Source organism: Rhamphochromis sp. 'chilingali', assembly GCF_963969265.1.
Source record: "Rhamphochromis sp. 'chilingali' genome assembly, chromosome: 16".
NCBI lineage: Eukaryota > Metazoa > Chordata > Actinopteri > Cichliformes > Cichlidae > Rhamphochromis > Rhamphochromis sp. 'chilingali'.
This window is the reverse complement of record NC_137943.1, coordinates 28,129,117-28,154,923: the sequence shown is the minus strand read 5'-3', so window position 1 is coordinate 28,154,923 and position 25,807 is coordinate 28,129,117. Positions and strand designations below refer to the sequence as shown.

Below are 25,807 nucleotides of genomic sequence, written 5' to 3'. Positions count from 1 at the left end.
GAAAGGACTAAATATTGAAATGATTTCTACTTGATTTGCGAAACCAAACGAGTTTACTGTGCCACACTGTTGGGGCTAATAGAATCCCGATTGCCAGTCCTTGTCAGATTGTTCAGTATCAAGCTGCAGGCTTTTCAGTTTGTGCAGCAAATGATTCGGGAGTTGTTGCATTGCTACTAAACTAGGGGGGGGGGGAAAAATAAGATATGAAGTATGTCATCCCTCTGTGCCTTACTTGCATTTTGAAAGCTTTAGGCATAGTTCATAATAAACTTCTCTGCACTGAAAAAACAAAACAAAACACAGATTGGGAGGTGGAGGAGGAGATTATGGATGGATCAAAGCACAATCAAATTGGTAGATGTGTCTTACACTGTGATCAAGTACATGTTTCCACCAACGATAAGCTGTTGTTGAGCCATTTCTTCTCCCGTCCCTTTCAAGAACCAGCCAACATTTCGGCAGATTTGGGAACCAGTCGTTAAATAGCATTATGCAGCAGAACTTGAGTGATTTTAGTGGGAAGAAGATCACGGCAGGCGGATTCTGGGGGTTGAATCTGCAAATCATTTGATATTTTTGTTGTGGTAGCTTCTTAAAGCCACTGATGTACACAATTCCAACTTTTAGCCCGGTAGTTTTGGGAATTTGCAAAAGGGCTTAGTTCTGATTGTTTGAGTCTCATGCGAACTTCAGATCAATGTATATTTCAAATTCATATATTTTCTCACACGGTGAACTTTGCATACTTGAAATGGTTAAAATAATTAGATTTCTGGTAGTATGATCCAATTATTCTTTGTAAAAGTTGAATCTGAATCCTAACTTGGAGGTGACAACGATGGAGGAGGAGGTGGAGTGTTAGAGCAAGTAATCATGTGCTTTATTTTTAGGCTAGTCATTAAATCAGCGTTAAAATATTCTTCACATGAATTAGAGCAGTCATAGATCAGCTTCAGCTTGAAAGAGCAGTGTACATCATCCATGGATTTGAAATATTTAACACGTTTTCTGACCTGATCTGTTGCTAAATTCATCTCTTTACGATGAAAGTTTTGACAGCCTCGCTTTACCACCTACTTTCAGCGCTCTTACTAACACTAGACTTATTAAAATGAGTTGCTTAGTCACGACTGGAGGTGTGCTTTAATAAGAGTCAATTAGACCAGAGGCTCATAGGGGAAATTTGCATTGATCTGTGGCCTGGTCTGGAAATGTTTTTCTTAACATTTTTATTTATTTATTTAGCCATTGCTTAATCAGGCAGGTCAACTCAGAGCAAATTATTTGTTGGGCTGAAGAGGCTCATGGTGATGAATAATTTAACTTAATAAATTATTATTCAGTCATAGTTTAAATGTATCATAATTATTAATGTTATACTGGGAAACAATATAATTAATTTGGACTTCACAGTTGGAATTAAATCCAGTCTTCACTGTTCATTGTTGAGCTAAATAAATAAATAAATGAATAAAAGTGAAGTGCAGCAATACTCAAGTAATTGCTGCAAGTCTTGTATATTTCCTGGCCTTTGAAGTGCTTCTGAACTCTCATCCAACAAATGTTAGGTCATACAAATGTTCAAACACTTGCAAAGATCTGTTTGAAATGCATTTTTCCCCCCCCTCTTTCCTTATAGGTTTTCCTCCCACTGTGATCGACGCAGGGAAGGGAATGAGTGCTGAGAGCAGGCGGGCGTGGATTGAAGAGAAGAGCCTCATTCTCAAACAGACTTACTGGTAACTGAAGCCTCAACAAACACCCTTGTTTCAATTTGCACTCTCTCCTCGGCACCACCACAATGCCTCATCGCCCCCTTTAAGTCCCGTCCCTCATTCTCCCTCACATTCCTTTTTTGAACATATTGATTTTTTTCTTCTCTTTTTTTGGGAGGTGAGGTGGGGGATTCTTTCCAATCACCCTGTCTCATGTCTAACTCGCTGCCCTGCTCTCTCCCATACAGCGAGATGCCCAATTACGATGTTCTGATCCCCGTTTTGCTAAAAGAGGGCATAGACCAGCTGCCCAATCACTGCAAGCTCACTCCAGGTAAGCAACCAGTCAAGAGGCAGAAAGGTTGTAAGATCCAAAGCAGTGATTGGTGTGTGTTTATTGATCAATTCAGTGGAGGTGAGTCAGTTATTTTAGTTAAGTCATTTATCACAGAAAGATAGAAGATACCCTAAACTAAGGATTAGGTCCCAATTATACTCTTGTCAGGCTATTTGTGATAAGGAGACTTGGCACCAACGTAGGAAATTAATACAAGCCACCATCTGAACGATACTAAATTGGGAAACTAAATTGGCCGTTGTTGGTCAGTTAGAGCAATCTAGCCGCTATTTTGGCAGGTAAATAATTGTTCTTCAGGGGCCTGTTTTGTTCTGAAATGTGAGATAGTTAAAGGAGCTGGTGAGTGTTTGCATAACACCAGCCAATTTGGACAAAATGTTGCAGTACTTTCATATTGGGCTTCTTGCTCTGTAAGCTGCAATTAAAGGAATTTGTTTGGTATATTTTCATTATATCATGCTATGTCTGCTGCTTTTGAAGCTTAACTTAGCAGCACAGCCCAAGGGAATGTGAGTCAGAACGTTAATATTGAGGCCAAATGGGAGTACAAACAAACTAATTTCGACTGTGGTTTTGTCACAGAAACAGTTGTGGGTGTGATGCTGATGTGTCATGTGGGAATGTGTTGTTGAAGCCAGTTTCACATTTTCTTGGTTTATTTTATTTAAATGTTTTGTTGCAAAAGGATACGAGATTCTTGGAACCAGAAGCTCTGTTAGCACTAGCCCTCCTAGTGTTAGTCTTTCTCTACACAAGAACCAGAAAGAATAGTCTTCGTCTGGTTGTTTTTAAGCTGTTTTTTAGCCGTTTACTTACTCCAGTTCTCCCACTATTCACCCTTTTTCTTCCAGGTGTACCACTGAGACCCATGTTGGCTCACCCAACTAAGGGTGTTGGCGAAGTGATGAAGAAGTTTGACGAGGCAGCGTTCACCTGCGAGTACAAATACGACGGGGAGCGTGCACAGGTCTGTGTTTGTGCAAAGTGACAGAGTGCAACTGTTTGTTTTTCTTGTATTTGGCACCAGACATATGCCTGCTGAATTTTGCATGCATATAGCTTTTGGCTGTGTTCTTTTGAGTATGAAGTATTGCTGTTCTGTGACTCTCACTGCCTGTTCACTTGACAGTGTGTATACGTGTGCCTGTGCCTATTCTTTTAAGATAAATAGTAGTGCTGCTTATACCTTGGGCCTGTGGGTAGAGTGAGCTACTTCTGCCACTGTGGGCTAGAGGGGAGGAGGTGGTGGAAGGGGGGAGATGAAGAGACATGAGGCAAGAAGGTAGAGACAGAGAAGACAAGAGAGATCAGAGAAAAAGGGAGTCCAAACCACAACAGGAGAGAAAAGAGGGTATGTGGAAATTTCGAGGGAGACGTACAGAAACGCAGCAAGAGAGAGATTGTAATGTAAACCCCTCCAGCTGTATTGTTAATTTTGGACAGTCATGCCAATAAAGTGCCTTTGAACTGAGTTGAATTGAGAAGAAGAAAGATGAAGAGCAAGAGGGAGAAACAGAAACAGAGGAACTGGATGCGAAGAGGGAGCGAGCCGGCGAGCAAGCCGTATGACGTCCTCTTCTCTCTGGCCTCACTGCAGTGGACTTTACCTTAAACGGCCAGCAGGGGGACTCACGATTCACTACTCAACCTTCTGTGTGTGTGTGAGTGTGTTTGTGTGTATGCAAATGATTGTGTGGTCAGATATCGCAGCCAACAGAAAGTCAGCTTTGCTCTGTATGACAGCTGAAGAAAAAAAAAACTGTAAATGAGCAAAATAATTAGATGTCCCTGTCTGAAGGTTAAAAAATAGACAAAATCTGCAGATATCCTAGGTAGTTAATTTGAAAAATGGGGGTTAAACACATGGTAATGGTTAGAAAAGAAATGAGCTGAATAGAAGAGACGTCACGAGGGCAAAAACGTGGACAGTTGTTGTGCTAATGTTCATATCTCTGAGTATTAATGAGCAACAGTTTCAATTAGAAATATCAGTTTGAGTTTGAATCCCTAAATTTATCTAAAGCTCATAATGTCAGTGTGAACAGACATGCAATAGATGTTTCTACTAGAAAAGCTAAATGACCGTAGAGAAAAAGTGACTGTTGAGTGGATAACTTGGAAGCATGTGAGTTAAGCCACACATGGCCCCACATACACTTGAAAAGAGAACAGACTACTCCTGCACACAAGACAGAAAACCCAAAGGGAACAATCATACTGAGAGAGTGTGAGAGATCAGCCTGACGATGAGCTGACCCAGCACTGTGTGTGTGTGTGTGTGTGTGTGTGTGTGTGTGTGTGTGTGTGTGAGTGAGTGAGTGAGTGAGTGAGTGAGTGAGTGAGTGAGTGAGTGAGTGAGTGAGTGAGTGAGTGAGTGAGTGAGTGAGTGACAGACAGACAGACAGACAGACAGACAGACAGACAGACAGACAGACAGACAGACAATGGCTTATTTGTCGTCATTGCACTCGACACAGTATGGGAAACTTCAAGATATAAGGAGCATCAGTCTTTGTCTCTCACCTGCGTTAAGATCTTGTCTGTCACTCGACTAACTCAGTTAGCTGATTGGCAAATGCAGTGAAAATAAGTTTATTACCAGAACAGATTTTCCAGCTGAAATGGTAAACCCACTGTGGTTCATTTCCCTTGGTACTAGTACCAGTCGGAAAAACAGGCAGTGTTTTGCTCCCTAGGATGTTAGAGGCATTCAGCTGTCGCCCAGCAGTACAACACAAAGGCTTTTTATTTATCTTTATTTGGCGTGTTTAACAACACAGCAGCAGTATACTCATGGATACAGCCTGGTCTGTACTCTGTGTATGGCTTATTTAGTCACAAATACAAAGCGGTACTAGTACAGATGAAATGTTCTACAGTTTTACTCCATGTTTATGCACGCTACTGCCACCTCAAGGCCAACTTTACCCAGCGTTCCAGCTAAAAGGTCTGACTGGGAAGTCAGAATTTATGACTTTGTACTTCAAATGGAATGTAGCATTAGTTTCTTAAAGGGGAACTATTAGGCTTTTCCTTATTTTCTGAAATATGCATACTGTTACACTGGTAGATTTTCATGTTAAACATGGACATATTTTCAAATAATGAGCTCAGTGTATGCACAAGTAATCCCTGTGAGCCTAAAGCCAGGCTTCAGATTCTTCTAAATGCTCTATCTCAAACAGTTTAGTCTACTTTTGACTCTGTTTGATGTTAGTGGATCTCCCTACATCTCATATCAGGCACACAGCTATAGCTGAGAGTACAGGAGCCCCAGAAGAAAGCTGGCTTAAAGGGAGACGAGCTAAAACGGCTTGTTTCATACGCTGGATTAACTGAGCGGCTGCACCTAAACAAAGGATAAAATAAATGAAGAATATTTTGAACTGAATCAGTAAAATATAAATATAAAGCTACAACTTAATATATTTCCTCTGCATCATCTTTTTTTCTTTGTTTTACGTGACACTTGAATCAAACTAGACTGTCTTGCATTAGCAGAGGAGCAGCTGCTAACATTTTCCACATAAGATGTGTTTATGCACATTATGCGGTGAACTGCAGATAACCCGTGTATTGGAAGAATTAAGAGCCTAATAGACAATTACTGTAGTTTTGTATATGAAGCACAACACAATAGTAAAAGTAAAACACAAGCCATTATGTTGCATATGTAGACAGCTGGATTGATTAAGCTAAGGTATTTATCCTGTTGCATGAGATGGACTGCTGAAACACATTATGTGTCAGCGTAGCTGTCTTGTGATTTTCTGCCATTTACTTGCTCATTTGGTCATTTCGGTGACCTGTCAGTTAATCCATTAATCTAGAAAATAATTGGGAGACTAATTGTTGAAGCCTCAGTTTAATGATAAGATAAGATAAGATAAGATAACTCTTTATTGTCATTGCACAGTCATACATAGTACAGTAGTACAATGAAATTGGAAAAACTGTCCTACGTCGGCACTACATATAACACAACACGACACGATATGACACATCACAACGTAACAAACAACACAACACAGTATATTAACTTAGTATAAAAAAGAAGAATAAGTGTATGTGTATTGCACACTGTTATTATTGCACATTAATTATTATTGCACCTTGTTATAAATATAAATATTATTGTTATCGTTTTAAACATTGTTACCTCCCCCTAAAAAGTCCAGGGAGGTATCCAGTCAGGTCAGCTATTTACATTGATCAGGGCTATTGCCCTGTTGTAAAAGCTGTCCTTGAGTCTATTTGTTCGGGACCTCAGCAGCCTGAACCTCCTGCCAGACGGCAGCAGCTTAAACACCCGGTGTCCTGGGTGTGTGCAGTCCCGTAGGATGCTGCGTGCCCTCTTGAGACAGCGAGTGCTGTACAGGTCCTTCAGGGAGGGAAGAGGATGTCCAATGATTTTTTGGGCCATGTTGATGACCCTCTGGAGTGCCTTTCTGTGTGCTGTGGTGCAGCTGGAGAACCACACACCGATGCAATATGTCAGCACACTTTCAATGGAGCAGCGGTAGAAGACGGTCAGCAGCTCCTTCTTCAGGTCCATTTTTCTGAGGATTCTCAGAAAGTGGAGACGCTGTTGGGCCTTCTTTAAGACCGCAGAGGTGTTAGAGCTCCATTGGAGGTCTGTGTCTATGTGCACACCCAGAAACTTGAAACTGGAGACCCTTTCCACGCACTCCCCGTTGATGCTGACAGGCTGCAGCTCGGACTTCCTCCTTCTGAAGTCAACTACCAGTTCTTTTGTTTTGGTGGTATTGAGGTCCAGGTTGTTGTCTGCACACCAATCTGACAGCCTCTGAACTTCAGCTCTGTATGCAGTCTCATCTCCCCCTGAGATGAGCCCCACCACAGTGGTATCATCTGCAAACTTGATGACTGTGTTGTCTGGGTGGGAACTAACACAGTCATGTGTGTACAGAGTGTACAGTAGGGGACTCAGTACACAGCCTTGTGGAGAGCCGGTGTTGAGGCTGAGGGCTGAGGAAAGATGAGGCCCCACTCTAACTCTCTGTACACGGTCTGAGAGGAAGTCTCTGATCACCCCTACACTAGGTAGGAAAAACCTTCTCCTCTGAGTGACCATAAATGTTGTCAGCTGTATGTTCCTTCAGAATACATATTTACATAAAGATAGTCATTAGTCTGGAAGACTGAGCCGATTACCGGAATAGATTGACAGAAAACTGGTGCTAATTGGTCAGGAATCCATCCTGTGTGCATGTATGTATTGATAATGCTTGCATGATTTCATAATCTTACTGTGTGGGCAGTTGCTCTCTTCATTCCCAGGACTTATTTCTTCATTCTGTCCCCAAAGCTCCCACTTAATTGGGCAAAAGGAGCATTTGAATTTTAAGTAATATCAACTAAAGCTTGGTGAGCTGGTCTTACTAAATGAATTGAAGGTAATTTTAAATGATTTGGAATCGGTAAAATCTGACTGTGAATGCTATCGTGTCTATCTTTGTGTATTTAGTGAGCTGCCTGTCCCAGTCAGAACACTTTCGCACAAGAGATTTTAAATGTATCTTCTGCATAAAGAAGGATAAATGTAGCAGGCACCTCATGTGTAGACTGAATGTTTTCCTTTAAATATCCTGTTAAACAACATAAGTTATGATTTTATATTTGCCCGAATACGTTTGTCCTATCTGACACTTCAACTATTATACTGTTATCTTGGCATAATAAGAGCCGGTAATGAATTCCACCTACACATGCATCTCCTGTGGTTAGTTGTTAATAACAATAGCTGTTGTTCTTCCTCCTTGAGGTCCATGAATTCTTTACAAGTCGATCCATCTGTATCTGAATGCAACATCAAGTCTCTTTTTGTTGTTGTTGTTGTAATTTTACATGTTTTAACCAACACATAAATCATGCTGTTTTGTGTTTATCTATTTTATTGCGACTTTTTTTGTTTTCCTCTACAGATTCACATTTTGGAGGGTGGCGAGGTTCGAATATTCAGCCGCAACCAGGAAGACAACACCAGCAAATACCCAGATATCATCTCCCGCATTCCCAAGGTAAAACACTTCGACACCGCAGCTCAGCCCTTTGGGAGAGAGGAGAGTGTGATTGTCAAATGAGGCCTTTTACAGCGTAGCGGATAACAGCTGAACACATTTATCCTGCTCACTGCCTCGTCACTTTGGTTCTTCTTCTCGCCTATCTCTCATCTGTCTCGTTTCCATGTGCATACTTCTCCTTTCTGCCTTAGATTTGTCACAGTTGGAAACCCCTGTTCAGTTTATTTGTTCTTTCCTGTCCTTACTCTCCCTGCACTCATCGAGAGCTGCTGCTGGCCATTAGATTTCTTTTTTTGTTTTAAGTCTACTGAGTTGTCCACTCAGGATGGGAATTTTAACCAGCTTGTCATCTCTCTAATAGATGTCAAAAACACACATTGTTGCAGTTTTACCTTTAAATTTCAGCCGTGGGAAGGCTTGCCAAATTAGTGAGGATCTGCTTGAGTGGGGAGTGAGAAAAAGAGCACCACTACCTGAAACTTTGGCACTTGGCCTGAGGTTATCTGAGCGTGCTCACTGCTTCAGTGCCTGCCGAGTGTGTTTTTCTGCTGTAGTAAGGAACTGCAGTCAAGTACCAAATGAATCTACATCAGTTTGCACTCTGCTCTCATTTATTTTGTTTTCAAGCCTTTTGTTGGATGCACAGCTATTATTGAAACGTCATTGACATTAAAATAAATTCCCATCTGGTCTGTGCTAATTAGAGCAGATTATCGAATCAGATGAATTCTCAGAATAGATGTGTAATATTTCTAATGGGTTCCTGTGCAAGAATTTATTAAGATGTTATTAATTACTAGAGCTTGTTAGTGGAAACAGGTGGTGTTTCTCACAACAAATTCAGGAAAAAAAATGGCAACACAACACCGGTAGCAAAAAAGCAAAAGAATCACATCATGTCATAATTTTGGTAAATTTCAGTTTAAGTATTTTAGTTTGCAGGTCAGACTTGACCTTTTGTAGAGTTCACACTTTGTTTCCTCATGTTGCAAGGTATTTTGTGGTGTCAAGGTTGTCATTAGGGCTGGGCCATATTATACCGTTCACGGTAATACCGGTATAATGTTAGGCAACGATAGGAAAATGAAATATCGCGATAGAATGGGAGTAAAACGCGCATGCGCAGTGCCTTTGTTTTCATACGCACATGGCCGATTGTTGAGTGAAACAGATGAACCAGAATTGGTTAAAATGGTGCAACTTCCGTGATGTGGAACTGGTTTGGTGTTTGTCCGTCAGATACACAACAAAGCACATTTTTTTGCAGAACATGCAAGCGGCCGTTGTTATTGTCATATTTGTCGGACTAAGATGCTCTTAAATCTGGGAGTAATCTGGGTCCTAAACTCAGGTCAAACAACACTGCAGCATCACTTAGAGTTAAAAACTGTCTAAATTCTTTCATCTTTAATAAAACGATCAGCATTGCTGCTTTACCAGGTGTAACTATAAAGTTTAACTTCCAGGCATCCATGAAAACAAAAGTTATTACATTTAACGGAGTTAGAAGTTAGCAGGAAGCTAGCGGAAGTTAGCTCGCTAGTTTCGCTAGTTACCTAAGCATGATATTGCATGTTCTGACTGAGAGATTTCTGAAAAAAATCAAACGTACAGCTCTGCTATCACTTCCAACATAAATGAAGACAGGAAACTAAACAGCAGTGACGTTTGTAGGGTTACTGAAGTTGGGCTAGCTGGTATATAATGATGTGCTACGTGATCGCTAGCGACACAGCTATGTAAGCATAACATAAACAGTGAAGCTGGAGGACGAACACTAACACTTTTCCACTTATAAAAGTTAACGTTAAAGTTCCTGATAGTTAGAGACAAATGCAATCGCATGGCAGGATGCTGTAAACGGACCAAACTTCAGTCAGGAGAACAACTGAGATAATCCATCCACAATACGAGGTTAGTCATTAATATACTGCAACAACATGGGAATAGAGCAGCTGCCAGAGAATTCAACATTAATGAATCAATGGTACAGAAGTGGAGGAAGCAAGAAGAATGAGTTTAATAAAGTTTGATTTATCTGACTGCTTTGTTTCGCTTAATGTGCCTTATAATCCTGTGCACCTTATGGTCCGAAAAATACGTACTGCACACTGCAGTTTAATGTTGCAAAGCACCTCTTTTTAACTTCAGTGGATATTATACATGGTTATGCTCAGGATGTGTCAGCCCATTTCTACTGGAAATGCCTTTTGGTTAAACTTTCAGCAAGGAATTTGCATTTGCACTGTTACATTTTTATAAAGCTTTAATGTACATAAAAACCAGCTTCTTGTTTAAGTGAAAATAAATGGAAGATTGTTTTTTTGCGCTAGTAATGTTGTGGAGTTGTATTTTGTCTCGCATCAATTATATCGTCGGTTATATCGTTATCGCAAATTTTCAAATATATATCGTGATAAATATTTTTGGCCATATCGCCCTGCTCTAGTTGTCATTAATTAGATCCTAGACGTATTTTGTTGACTTCAAGGGGAGAATGCGAAGATGCAGACCTGAAGGTTGCAGTTGCAGGTCAAACATGCAACTAATTTTCCAGTGTATGACTCATGATGGTTCACAGAGGTCATGTTCCCTCCGGACGTCAGTACAGTCAGCCGTTAATTGTTCCAACCTGTGAACATATCATCAGGGAATAAGCACCCCCCCAAATCTAATCAGTGTCTTGTGTTAAACTGATTGGCTCTTTATGTGCGGCTGTGTTTTGTTTTTAAATGCCTCTCTGAGTTCATCACCGACTAAATCTGTGCTGCTTGAGTTTAGTTTCACTTCTACATTTTATCTATAAGAAGATATTTATAACATTTATCAATGATAATATCTTATTCTTTATTATTTTGCTGATAGAATCCAAATTTGTTTTCTCTAGAGGAGAAAAAACTGGACCTAAAGAGGTGTTTAACCCTTCAGCCACAGAAAGCTGAATTTCATCATCACTCCACCTCGTGGGTGGTGTGGACACCCAAGTTTGTTATCATGATTACTCAAGAATGAGGTGACGTTGGATTTTAAAATTGATACAATAGTTCCATCTACCCAAATCGCAGCGACCTCGACCTCAATTTCATGGTCAGAGGGCAACTTTTCAGAAAAACTTTTAGGCTTTTCACATTTCTATCATAGATGCATTTACTAGGAGCCTGAGGGTCAACACCAGCAGCCATTAGTATTTTTGAAGTTGATACGGTGGGGTAATAAAATTGTTGCTCAGCTTCAATTAAGCTCATTTGAGTAACTGAGTTTGACCATCTCCATTACGTTCATGCTGTTTATGCTTCTTAAAACATTTTCAGTGGTTTGTCTGACTAATAGTATGACTTGCTTTGTTGTCCACAATATTGAAGAAGTTTGTGCTTCTGGAGTCAAATTCCTTAGTAGTTTGTTCCATAGGTCTAACAAGCAGACATGTTTGTCTGCATTGCATTTCTGCACTTCATGGTAAAAGCTCGCTAACATATCTGGCTGGTGTCCCCATCTGGTCCCAGGATACAGCTTCTGACTCCAGAAATGTAGCATGGCGGTGTCCACGATGCTAAAGTTAAGGTTTTGAGAATGTTGAGCCAAAACCAATGGCTGATGTCACAGTGCCTTTACCCTCCACAGTCTTTGGTCTGAACACAGTGTAGGAAAACAGCTGGTGTGCATAACCTCCACTTCCACAAGTTGGACAACATTGCTCAGCTTTGTGCAGCCTTCAGACAACCATGTAAAATTCTCGATTCTCATCTCTACAATACTTCTTTCCCATCGACTGTTGGCTGCGTCTGCCAAATCAGTTTTCCTGTTGACTCCTGGGGGAGCATAGGTCTGCAACAACACCACGCCAACAGACTCTGTTCTGGGCTGCTCTCTTTAGCTGGGTCCACGTCATTCCGACGGCCTTCACTTTGCTCTCGACAGATCTTCTCCACGTCTGTTTGGGTCTCCCCACTGGCTGCGTCTGCCAACAGTTGATAAATTGTCGATGTGCTTATACTTACTGACAGGTAGTTCTAACTTGGGACACAGGAAACTTGTGGGGTGTAAAGGGTTAAACAATAACAATATTTGTATTATATGTTTCACTTAAGACCACTTAATTTACACTAACTTGCTTTACATAACTTCTTGATATCCTCTTTCACATTCAATGCTTTCCAACGACGGGGAACTCTCACGTCTTTGTGGGTTTAAGTCACAACTGATTAACTTCATCCCTATTCAAATGGTTGAAAGCTGGCTGAGAAGCATTTGCATGATGTTCCTATCTTTCCCCTCTTTCATTCCCTTATATCTCCTTACTGTCAGTTTTCTAGGAGACCCTTTTCACTTCAGACAGTTTGACTCATCAAGCAGGAAACGCTTAGGTGGAACTAACATTAACGGCTGCTCTGGTCCATTAAGTAGTCGAGGAAGCCTTTCCAGTCGGTGTACAGTAACAAACCCCGGACCCAGCTCATCTAAGTGGCATAAAACCACCGTTAATGTTATCGATTATATATTATATTATTATGTGGTTTTCCTGTTTTGACATGTTATATTGTCAGCTATGAAAAAGATCTATAAAAAGTCTAAAAAATCCAAAAAGAAAAGCTAGCAGACTGCTGTGAAAGAGCTTTAGGGATTAATTCTGTTATTTAAAATAAGATTTTTTTCAAAATAAGATTAAAGTTATTTGACCTTGTTTAGTTTTAAGATTTTAGATTTTAAGATTTTGTTCACATAAACTAGCACAACTCTGCCACATGGGAGGAAAGTAAAATCTCTTTCCTCATCCTGCTGGACAGTAGCTTTTTGCCAACATGACTCAAATGATAGCTCATATCTCACCTCAGTCAATCTAACCTCTGTATCCCATCTTCTCTCATAACATCTGCACTCTAACTTTCCCTCACACCGACTTTCATCTTTCTGATATTTTCCTCCCTTTTTTTTAATAACTTTAAAAGCTACACGGATCTTTGTCTCTCACACTCACCTTATTGCTCTCTCCGTCCACTTCCCTCATGTCTGCCTGTCTAATCATTCCCCGCCTTTCTTCTTCATTACGTCTTGATGATACTTGTTCAATTCTTCACTACTCCTAGCTCGCTCTCTTCTTTTTTCCCCCCACCTCTCTTTCTCCACTCTTGTCTTATTCAGCCTCTCTTCCTCTCATCTTTTTTTAAGCTTTGATACTACCTGTCTGCAATTTCACCTTTCTGGTCTGCCTCTCTGCCACTTATACCCTTCTCCTCTCACTCCCTCTACACTTCTTACGTATTTGCTCTCGCTCTCTCTTCATCGCCTGCCGACGATCTTGACTGGTGCCTTCTCTCACCTTTTTTGTTTTTGCCTTCGGTTTCTTCTCATCCCTGTCTCCCTTCTCACAATTTCTTTCGCACCATTTTTTTCTCCCTTACTTTTAAAACATTTTCTTTAACTTTTTTTTTTGGTTCCTTCCTCCCTTGCTCCTCTTCCTTCGCCTTGTTCTCTTTGCACTCCCCTTACCAGCATTTCATGGATTATTTTCAGACTTTTTCTCCTTCTCTGTCACCTTTCTTTCTCACCATTATTACCTCCTAAATTGCAAGAGGAAACAGACATAGTGTTAGATTTTGGCGTCTTTGCTTGATTATTTGGATGCCTCGAGATAGATTTGAGAGATGACATTGCCTTTCTATCTTTTGAAGTAATTTTCCTTTTTATGGGTTTGTGAAGTTAATGGTTCATAATTTAAGATGCTGAATTTCTTGCGGTTTGAAAATGGCTCATGTTGGTTATGTGAAGTTTTTGTCTCAGAAATTGATTACTGATCATTAATGTGGCAGACAGTTAATTAAAGAAAATGCTTAGATAATCATTTACATTGCCTATCTTGACATGATTTCGTGGCAGTGTGTTTGTGTGTGCCAACACACTTGGTGAGCACACTGAGTTAAACTTCAAACTAACTCAGGTTGCCTGCATGGAGAAGATGGTTTGATTAGATTTTACAGCACCTTGCTGCATTATTTTGCATTTTAATAAGGGAAAACCAATTTTCCCCAGGCTACCACAGAGCCTTAAAGTTTCAAATTATGAATTAATATTAATACATTAATATTAATACAGATGCATTAATTAGTAATTAATTCATTACTTAGCCTAATAACCTTATGAGGAGAACTGATTGTGTTTGATATTTCAGACTGTTTTCAAACAAGCTGTTACCTCTAAAGTGTCTGTTACGCTTAGCTTTGATTAGGTGTCTGATTACCTTTCAGATTTCCTTCGCTAATAAGTTCCCAGTCTGATTCAGATTAGAAATGTAGACATTTCGAGGTATCCTACAGGTTCCCAAATTGACCAGGAAGTGAGGGATTAAAGCCTCACACACGATTTGGTGGCTCAGCTAATTAGCAGCCGCTCAGTTTGCTCAGTTTGATCTTGGGATTCGGCTGTGATGGTCAATATAATCTGCCCATGAGCTAGACGGTTTATCCGCAGCTTAAACCCTATCAGTGTCTTCCTGCACAGGGAAATAACTATCAGCTGCCAAAGCCTTTAGTTAATGCATAAATGATAAACAACAAACTGCAGAATGTTTCTGGTGAAACTTTTGACCAGACGTGGGCGTCCCACCAAAAGAGGGGACGTGCTTAACAGTTTGGAAACTGTCTGAAAAGAAGAGACTTCAGTTATAAGACATGACTGCTCAAGATAGCAATACATGTAGGGCATAAAAAATGCTAATGTGCTGTCTTCCAAAGCATTTGGCAACAAATTGGGGGCAGCTGCGGGTCCTGAAACGACCTGAACATGTCTTCGGTATGATTGCCTCTGTATGAGACTCAACTTGGCGCTTTTCAAAGACATGAACAGAGTTTGAATCTCTGAGTTTGTCAGAAGATTGAAAGTCTCATTGAAGTAAATCCAGCAGTCTTCTGTTTGCTACAGCAGATGTTGCCTATATGCAGTCTGGCTTTTTCCCCCCCTTCATCTATAAAAAATCTTTCTCATCTTTCTCATGTCACTCTTGAGCGCAATCTTTTATCTTTTTGTTTATCTATTTTTCTTTGTTGCTCTGTCATGGTTTTTCACGCAGGTGAAGAAGGACTCTGTTGTATCTTGTGTCCTGGACTCTGAGGCGGTGGCCTGGGATCACGAGAAGAAACAGATCCAGCCCTTCCAGGTCCTCACCACCCGTAAGAGAAAGGTATGGACAGAGCGGGATGTAATAGGGAAGAGGAAAGGGAAATAAAATGGCTGTGGTGTCATAAAGGCAGAGAGTAGGAGATAATGAGAGGAGAAAGGAGGAGGAGTGAAAAGGTTGAAGAGAGAAAACAAGACAGAGATAAAGACTTGAAGGTAGAGTAGAGCGAGATAATAGTGTGAAATGATCCGGCAGACTGAGGGTGATGGACGGAGGAAAAGCAGACAGAACGAGGGGGAGACTGATAAGTAGGAGAAGGAAGAGTCAAATGGATCGAGAAGGGTGGTGGTGGTGGCTGAGATTGCAAATGTCAGCAAGGTGTTTATTCAGTTTTGATCAGACTAACGGCCTCTTTCCACTACACCAATCACATTAGAGTGAAACTGCTCTCTTTACTTTCTCTTTGTATGCATGATGCCATCCTTGTAAATTAGGAAAAGAGAAATGAGGAGGAAAAGACAGAGAACATGGTGATGGAAATTGCTGAAAATGATTATCTTGATGACTTTTTCTTTTTCTTTTCTTTTTTTGATACTGTTACTGCCACCATGAAACTATGATTATTTGTAATGACGGTTTGATGCACATACTGATTGTTTTGCCCTTCTGGCATTCTGTAACATCTAAACTGCTTCAATACCACAAGCACGCTTCCTGAATGAAATATTTCTGCTGAGGAGATGAAACCAGATATGCACTAATTAAACATTATTAATGAGCAGAGAGGAAAGTAATGAGGGTGTGAAAAGAAGAATTAAAGAGAGAAAAATCCTTCAGGTTTAAAGATTGCGGTGTTTTTTTTTTTGTAATTTTTTTATTTTTATTTTTTTAGTCGTTGCTGTTTAATTCTTCCATCCAGTCCTTATCAGATCACTCACAGAAGTTTGGAGAACTGAACCTGCAAGTCACACTTTACAAAATTATCTAATCTGACTATTTTATCTATCTAACTAATAATTACCTGAAGGAAATGTTGATGAAGCTGAGTATGTATTTCATCATGAGCTTCTTGTATGTTGGTGACAGATGGATGAAAGTTAGTTGCAGTTGGAATTTGGCACAGATTTAATTTAGTGTCAGTTTGTACTTTAGTACTGACATAAATTGGTAGGTTGATGGGTTACATAGTTAGTTGTTGTAGTCTATGCCTTAAAAAACCCCATAAATCTTTAAAATCACCATGCTTAGGCTTGGAGGGGGTAATTTAGGCCACGTGGGCAAGTAGGCTTTCAGTACACTGATGTTAATGATCATGATGATCTGTTTAAAACAACAGTAGTTGGCTTGAGAATAAACTTAGGAGGCAAAGTTTGTTTAAAGAGTGTTTCATACTTAAAATAATCAGATGCCTTTATGATCAGCTGTGGTATTGATGTTTTCTTTTCACGTATATAAACACATTTGAACAGTGGTTTTTAAACTTTTTAACCTTATTTTGAGATGACTTAAGAATATTTACTTGGAAAGGTTATATTCATCTGAAATACATAATGACTATTAATGAAGTATCCCAAATAGGCAAACTGTGGCTTGTTATCAGAAGCCATCAGTTGAGTCCCAGTGGAGTTCCAGTTGTTAGTTAAGCGAAGTTTATTATCTTTATCAACGCTGACTGATCAGCCTTTTCTAAGTATGGTAGCACAGCTGAAACCGTTTCTGTTGTGCATCAGCCTCTGTGGGTTCAATTACAGTCCAAAAAAAGAATATTTTTATAAAAGTGGTCAGTGATTTTGTTTTAAGCCTGCCAAAAACCTGAAGATTTCATGCTGCCATGGGTACTGCTCCCTTCTCAAATTCGCACAGTCTAACCAGAATAGAAGGAGAACTGGGAGACCATAATGCACAACTGAGGAAGAGTCTGTAGTCTCAGAAGCCGACACCTCACAGGTCCACAACTGGCAGATTCATTAATGGTAGCCATCTGAGTCAGTCTGTGCCACATTGCACTTCTTGTCATGTCACTGCCATCGCAGAAAACTGGGATTGTTTGAAATCAGGAGTTAAGAATGTGTATTGCTGTGATTGCATGCAAACAAATGCTCCTGAAATCTCCTCTGGAAAGTTGCTTTATTGTGCTACTAGTGGTCAAAAACTGCACAGGAGTACCCTTTTAAATTTTAATGATGCAACCTGATTTCATACATCACTAGTTTGAAACAAGCTAGTATCTAATAAAGAATGGGTTCACAGGCAGAGTAATGGATTTGTAAATCGCTTGTGGAGCCTTATCCCCGGAATTCAACATTCCTTGGGTTCCATCAGGGGTGTGCTGGAAACACAGTAATAAGGTCGAGTTGGGAAAGTAGAAACCAGCAGGGGTAAAGAAGGAGTGGAATAAACAGGATGAGGTTCTAGAAAGGTGAGAGTGGGAGAAGGAGAAGCAGAAGAGGTGAGTGAAGTGAGCAGAGGAGCAGGAAGTAATAGGCTGAGAGAGGGCGAACACAACAGGGAGGTGTGACGCTGTTAAGAGGAAGACGGGAAGGCTGGGTGGTTAACTTTCAACACGAACGGGGAGAGAAATCAAAGAGCTCTTTGTAACAAGTCCCAAGGTTGGTTGTAGCGATTTGTGAATAAGATGCGTCTATTTGCATATTTTTGTCAAAGGGAAAAATATTAAAATGTATCCATGTGTGTTGATGTCTCCCTGCAGGATGTGGATGCATCAGAGATCAAAGTCCAAGTGTGTGTGTACGCCTTTGACCTCCTCTACCTCAATGGCGAGGTAAGGCCTAGTGATGATGAAAATGTTTCCCAGAGATCTCTTAAAACACTCCTGTTTTCTTTCTTTAAACCGCTGCGCGTGTTTATTGTTTGTGAGTACCCGCGTGCTCGTCGCCCGCCAAGTTGCCAGCATCGTCCCTGAATGCCAATGATGCTGCTTCTGGAAGCCGTAACTACATAATGATTGTAATGCTCATTGTAATTCCGACGGGGTGTGTGTGCGTGTGTGTGGGTAGGTGTGTGTCTGTCTGTCTGAGAGTGTATGTGTTGTGGGTGGTAACTGTGACTGAGTGTGGGATAGAGTATATGTTTCTATCCAAATAAAGCTTAGTTTTTAAGCACATTTCTTAAGACTGCTAAAGAAAATCCTAATTACTGTTTCCATCTTCCGGTGCCATGTGAGTTTTCCCAAGTGGACAGAAACAAAATTATGTAATTAAAAGACCAATACTGTCTTCTTAAGTTGTGCCATTTCATTGCTACTTCCTCCTAATATGGCATTTATGCAAATGTGATGAATTATTTTTTCTCTGTATATGCATACTTTGTCTTCTTTATGGCTGTTGCCCTTTATTTATTAATTTCTTTTTTCTTTATCTCTCTCCTCGATTAATTGGAAACATCCAATTGCCTTTGCCCTATAGTCCTTGTCATTGCTAACACTGTTGTTGTCCTGGGAGGGTTTTTTTAATGCTATTCACACCAGCTACCTCCCCTGCTAAGGCCTGACCAACCAGCAAGAGCTATTAGTCAGCAGTCGCCACCACACAGGACACCAAGGTCATGTCCTTGGTGCTATTTTTTAAATTATTTATCTACTTTAGGGACCTAATATTACACATACACTGCATATGCTCATTTTGTTGGGTTCATATTTTTAAGGCAAGAATATAAAAGGAGGGAAAATAAATAAATTTGTGGTTTTAACGCACTGGGGTAAACGGATTTGTATGACTCATACAAAGCTTTCTATGAGCACTGGCTGGCAGCTGTACAGCAAACTACTAGTTCAAGTCCAGCTTCATCTGTCTCATTATCCTTTGAGATTTCTCTCCTTTGGTGGATTTGAACTTGCTCTTTTTATAAATAGGTCTTGATTCCATGTAGTGACACAAGTCCTCCTGAGTTTGAACACAAAATACTTCCCAAACTTCAATTTATCACTGGCAACACAGCCTCCATAACTCTTGTGCAGAAAGGAGACAGAAGAACGGCACAGAGAATGGGGGGAAAAAAATAAACTTTGTAAAGAGTCACAGAAATTCTCTCTTTAGATAAATGTAGATAATTTTGTAGATATGGCAGATTGGCAGAGGTCAAGGAGCTGTTGACAACTAGGCTAGAACTTCTCGCAATAATGGATATGAATTAATATGTTGTTTATTTACAGATGGGTATGTTCACTCTTACTGTAAAACATTAAAACATTTACAACCCTGTGGGGCACTGCAGGCATGGCACTTAGAATTTGAAAAGTAAAAAAAAAAAATAACTGTAATAATCTACGATTTGCTGATGAATTGTGTTGACTTGCATTTAAGTAAAATTCAAGAATGTTGGAGGGCTAGAACTTTTTTCACCTTCTGAAATTGGGCATGCTAGAAAAAGTTTGAGAACCCCTGGTGTACATGATGAAATGATAGTGAATGTAGCACCAAACTTGGCCCTTTAAAGTCTTCTCCCCCCTCGTGCTCGCTGCTATATACTGCTATATATTCTTGCAAAATACCAGGTGCATGTCCAACAACCTCTATGCCATAGCACACTTCAGCTTTGTATTAATGCATGTCACCATGTGACAATATGCCAAAGTCCTATTTCAGAGCAATGACATGTATAAAGACAAGAGCATCATTAAGGATTGGCATTGCCTAGCTGTTGTGCCAAGCTACTGTCAGAGTGTATAAATCCATGTGCTGCCAACTACAGGCAATTGACACATGTCAAATGACAATATAGATGTAAAATTTACCTCAATTATAATCAAAAAGTCAAAAGTAGACATAATGTGAAGATGTTTAAAAAAAATGTAATTCCAGTCAAAATCTGAACTCCTAAGGGTATCAGCTTCCCACAAGCTTTTGGGGTTTCTGGTCAGACAGAAATTGCAGCAGCATTTCAGTGCTGCGACTAAGCTGAATAAAATGAAGCATAAAAAAAAAACCTTGCAGTGTCATCATTAATTGATGAAACCTGCATCTGTTGACCTTTAATGTATTGTCCTCTTGTCAATGCTGTATGTGGGTGCTTTGCTGCTTTAGCCAAGTGTTGGCTGACTTGTGATATTTAGGAGAATATGTGGCCTTTTCAGTTATTTTTAACGGATAAATTAAACTCTAGTAGATGGTTAGAATCATCCTCACAAAGAACGTGTGGAACGAAAGGTTGGCTGTGCCGTAGCGTAGCTTGCACCAAACTCGTTACGTGTCTCTACCTAGAAATGTTGTGAACCAACTTTTGTAAAACAAAATGTAAAATGTAATAGGCTGTAATTATTTTGTTAATGCAAAAGCAGCAGCCTTTTGGTCTGCCAGTATGACATTTCCTTGTTTTCAGAGCTCCACCAATCTGTGCGTAGACGGTTCTGTTTTCTGAGTTGCAGTAATTTCAGTAAAAGCAGTGATTTTCAAATAAAGCTCACACCTGTCACCTCACAGTTTTTTGGTTTTTTTTGTCAGTCAAATGAATTAAAATAAAAGTTCAGTATCAGTGAAATTCCCCCCGACAAAATATACTTGTTCAACTTCACTCCACATTTTCCCCTCCCGCAGCCCGCTGGCAGCGGCCCTCCAGTTCCCTTACAGGTTGAGGAAAAATTGCAGTAAGCCTCTGTTTATCTCGTACAAGCTTCAATCGCCATTGATTGTGGAAAAGTATATATATATGTAAGTGCAAAAGAAAGTCAATACTGTAGCATAGAACAATCACCGAAGGTGTAATTGCAGAACGTTGCAGGCTGCTTCGGCCTCATTATCTGCATACATTTCGAGTAAGGGTATAAATCGTGCATATGACTGCATGTTCTGCAGATTTAAAGCTGCTCGTGTGTGTGGCTGTGCGTGCACATGTATACGTGTGGGTGTTTGTATGTGTGCCCAAAGCTGCCGTGGCTGTGTGTCTGTGAGTATACTCTGAGACTGTGTGTTTGTGTATGAGTGGGTAGATGGTTGAGATGGCATTTCATCCTTGTCATCGCAAGGCTCCGAGCTATAGAGAGAAAATGGTTGTAATGATACAGTTTTGCCATTTGTAATTGTGTATGTGTTTCTGTGTGTGTTGTGTTTAGTCCCTGGTGCGACAGCCATTGTGTCGGCGTCGGGCTCTACTGAGAGAAAGCTTCTCAGAGGTGGAGGGAGAGTTTGTGTTTGCCCGATCCATCGACTCCGACAACACCGACACCATCGCCGAGTTCCTGGAGCAATCTGTCCGAGGTGTGTGTGTGTGTGTGTGTGTGTGTGTGTGCGTATGCGTGCCGGTTAGATGGAGACAGGCTTTCTTACTTGTTTTCCTTCCTGCTGTCTCTTTGTGTCTCATAACTTTTTTGTGTGTGCACCGACTGTGTACTTTTTTTCCTCGCCTGCTGTCCCTGTGCATCTTGAACCTTTTTGTGTGTGTGTGGGTGTGCTGTGCGAGAGATTCATTTCATTTGTGATTTTGTGCGAGGGCTTTGTGTGTAGTAGTCGTCCTTTCCCTGCATGCCGTCCCTTTGTTTGGCGTGTGTGTTTGTTGTGTTGTGTGTTTGCATAAGAGAGACAGGACTTGTTAGTTGTGTAATTGAATTTTCTTGCGTTGTGTCTGTCTGGCTCTGTTTATGAGGAAGCACATAGAGCTGTGTTTCCCGTGCGTCTCTTTGAGTTATACGCCAGTGTCCTTGTCCACTGGCTGTCTTTGTGTCCTCAACCTGCTTTTGTTTTGTGTATTTCAAAAGAAAACAAAGACCTTTTATGTATCTGAAAGATAATCTCTTAATTTCCTTTCTGCGTAGCAGGACTCGTGAGTTGGAGTATTAATCTGTTTGTGTGTTTAGACTCCTGCGAGGGCCTCATGGTGAAGACTCTAGAGAAGGATGCCACCTATGAAATTGCCAAGCGCTCTCATAATTGGCTCAAGGTGTGTGTTTATGTGTGGTCATGCGCTTCAGTTTTGTTACCCATTAATCATTTACATTCACGTTACACACACACTGCCTAACAACGTGGATGTGCACTTACCCTATCATAAAGTTATGACACAAACACACATATATAGAGTGACTATAGAAAGACCATTATTTGCTTCATGGTATGCTTGGAAAGCCCCAACATTTGCCAAGTAAAATGCCAAATCGTACTTGATTTAAAGGTAAAGCCTTCAAGGTCATCTTATCTTGCACTCCCCGGAAGTCCCGTTCTTACCCTGAACCGCAGACAAGCCCAAAACAAACAACTTTCACAACTTCTTTGTCAAACTGACATGACTTTCAGTCGTTGGATCAGTAATGGCGATGAGAGCTAAGACTCTGGCTACAACCCAAGCAATTTTTAAAGGTTTCCACTTGAGGAATCTGCAGTTTTTCAAGCCCACAGGTAATATGTCAGATGTAGAGTACAATCAGAAGCTTGCTGATTTGATATTTGCTGTTTATTTTTGTTTTGTTTATTTGCTTATGCCATCGTGAAGCAGCCATCATCTGTCTTTCTATAATTCAAAAGAATCGCTGCTCAAACTGGAAACACAATGATCACCTAATTGGTCTTCATCCAAAAACAATTATCTTCTAATGAGTCCAAGCTGTGCTCAAGATCACTTTTGCCATTTTACAGGCACTTTCCTCACATAACCTTCATGCACACGATTTACACTTTTACCAAATTCTTACTCCTGATCTTTTTAACAATATTTAATAAAGCTAACATAGCTTGATTCTGTTGGATTTTTCATATTCAACAAACTTACAGAAATGCCAAATTATTTATTAGCACATGTTGCATACAGATGGAGATGAGCATGATCATAGATGAGGTGATCATGTTGGTTGAGACCTTAATATTACTAATTATACTTTTACTATTATACTAATACCAATAATGACCAATTCCATGAGGTGCTAATGAGGAAAATGAATTACTATGTCACTGATTTATAAGTTTGATATTCACATGGATGTGGACTGTGACTTCATCTCTAATGGTGAGATTTTCAATGCCTAGCTCTGTTCAAGTGAAAAGATTAATCAGAAACATGAACTTTGCAGCAGCATCTGTAAGCACTCAGCATACCTAGACAGCCTTCGCTCACCAGATTTGCCTTCTTGAGACCTTTTTGAGACTTCCTTTTCTCCAAAATGATGGTCAAGTTTAACGAGCGCCATTTTTTCACACTGGAGAAGTTCCAGTATACGTCATAGAAGCGCAAGAACAAGGGGAGGGAACGGGACTGAAAGAGGGTGATCTCAAAATGCCTTTAACACCAAAGGTGTGCAGAGGTGCACGATGAGACAGCCTTGAAGGGAATATCTGCCGAGTCGAAATAACGTTTTCGATTTTCAGCATCAAAGTCTAGGATTTTTTTTATCCGTACCTGGTATTCTAATTACAGACATTTTTTTTTCTCAGGTTTCTGCTCAGAAATATAAACACAGATAAGTGTAACAGATTTTGAATTTGGGGGGTTTTTTTTGCACACCAAAGTTGATTACACTGTTGTTTAAAACGGTTTCATCCTAACTGAGTTTGAATTTCTGGAGGACATTTTTAAACTATCAGGTTTTCAACTAATTCACGCAGCATTCAAAAACTGTGACGGTTCATACACTATAATATATATATTTTTAAATTGCAGACATTTAAAGTCGCACATTTTATTTGCCTGTGTTGAACAATGACCAAAACCTGGGGTGATTTATACATGAATGTATTTCTCGCTTGCTGTTATCCTCCCCCAGTTGAAGAAGGACTACTTGGAGGGAGTTGGAGACACAGTGGACCTGTGTGTGATTGGGGCCTATCTGGGGAAAGGAAAAAGGACAGGCACCTATGGGGGCTTCCTGCTGGCTTGTTACGATGAAGAAAATGAAGAGTTCCAGTCCGTCTGCAAGGTGTGTGTGTGTTTTTTGTCTTATGTCTATGTAAAAAAAAAAACATAGGCATCCTGTAAGGAATATCTTCGCTCTATAAACATCTTTGAATGGCCTTGCATTCCTGGTGTTCCACATTAAACGTCTCCAGAGACACTATTTTAATATTTTCATCCAGAACAAGTGTGTCAACATTTCCAGGCAGCTGTTGAGTCCTTCAACTCAAAATGTTAATCAGTGTAATTAAATTTTGACCTGTGGCTTTTGATGCATGTAAACGTGTGATGTGTGGGAGGATAGTGAGAAAAGGTCTTTAATAGTGCAGCTAATTTTCTGCTTAAAGATAATTAATTTTGACGTATTTTATTGTTTGTCTTCTGTGCAATGCATATTTCACATCTTTGTATTAAGGTGCTCTAGAGTGTGGAGTGTTAATTAAGTGCGAAGGTTTTTCTGTGTGTATGTGTGCTGCTTTTGCCTCTTATGTGTGTGGGAGCTGTGTTTTTGAGTCTGTTTCGTGCTTTGAACTGTCGTGCTTCCCCTCAAATCCGAGTTAGAGGAAAATCGTTGTGTCCACAAGTGTGGAGGTGTGACTGGATGCATCTTGGAATAAGGTGTAAGCATATATTGGAACATGCGTGACCACTTCAGTGTGTGTATTTGTACGTGTGTGAGATAATGACAGTGTGAACAAGTCAGAGTATCACTCCAGCACAGAGCATAAATTCAGCCTCTCCTCTGTCCTCCTAAAACCTTTCATCACCATTTTTTTTCCGTCTCTATAACTTTTATGTCTTTATCCGGAGAAAAGGGATTTAGAGAGCAGCGAACACACACACACTCTTTCTACAACATCTACTTACACACATTCACACCTGGGAGCTCATTGGTACAACCGCAGCGTTTACGCTTTTGGCCCATGAGATGCTCCAGTGGAGCCGATGGAGGTTAAAGCGACCGTTAAAGAGCCACGTTAACTTTTCGGGCAATGCTGGTAGTTTTCTCTTTTTCAAGCTTTTTCATCTGTAAATGGAGTTCATATTTGAGGTCACTATCCTGAGTAAGTACAGCCAGGCAGATGTACAGTGGGGGAAATAATTGTTTGATCCACTGCTAAATTTGTAAGTTTGCTCACTTAAAAAGAAATGAACAGTTTGTGATGTTTGTAGTTGTTTCATTTTAATGGGGCGAGAACATCAACCAAAAATCCAGAAAAAAAACACGTAAAGGTTATAAATTGATTTGCATGTCAGTGAGTAAAATAGGTATTTTGTCCCCAAGCAAAACATGATTTAGTACTTGGTGTTTGCCAGTGAAAATCTAATTGATTCAGAGAAGGCGAGGGAGGAAGTGCTGTGGTCAGATGAAACCAAAATCAAACTCTGCCGTATTTGGAAGAAGAGAAATGCTGAGTACGGTCCTGAGTATGAAGATTGTCCTCACAGACAGGCACGGAGGTGGAAATGTTATGCTTTGGGGCTGTTTTTCTGATAAGGGTACTGGACGGAGCCATGAAAATCTTGGCTGAGAACATCTTTACTTTACCCAGAACACTTTAATGGGTTGTGTAACAATGACCGGCATATCGCTTAACATATTGCTAAGGCAGCAAAGGAAGAAGAAGCACATTAAAGTCATGGAGTGACCTCTGCAAACCTCAATCCTATAGAGAATCTGTGGACAGAGCTGAGGCTTTGATTTGCCAAGCGACAGCCAAGAAGCCTAAAACATTTATAGACT

General features: G+C 40.3%; 1 protein-coding gene across 1 annotated transcript in view; it reads left to right on the top strand.

Annotated features, from left to right (window-relative positions):
- lig1 (ligase I, DNA, ATP-dependent) overlaps positions 1 to 25,807 on the top strand; it is a 66,329-nt gene that overhangs the window by 24,197 nt on the left and 16,325 nt on the right. The window contains exons 15-23 of the mRNA XM_080907034.1: positions 1,643 to 1,742; positions 1,967 to 2,052; positions 2,928 to 3,043; positions 8,022 to 8,117; positions 15,184 to 15,294; positions 17,942 to 18,013; positions 21,299 to 21,443; positions 22,040 to 22,122; positions 23,936 to 24,088. Coding sequence (XP_080763160.1) covers positions 1,643 to 1,742; positions 1,967 to 2,052; positions 2,928 to 3,043; positions 8,022 to 8,117; positions 15,184 to 15,294; positions 17,942 to 18,013; positions 21,299 to 21,443; positions 22,040 to 22,122; positions 23,936 to 24,088 — 962 coding nt within the window. The remainder of the gene's footprint in view (positions 1 to 1,642; positions 1,743 to 1,966; positions 2,053 to 2,927; positions 3,044 to 8,021; positions 8,118 to 15,183; positions 15,295 to 17,941; positions 18,014 to 21,298; positions 21,444 to 22,039; positions 22,123 to 23,935; positions 24,089 to 25,807) is intronic.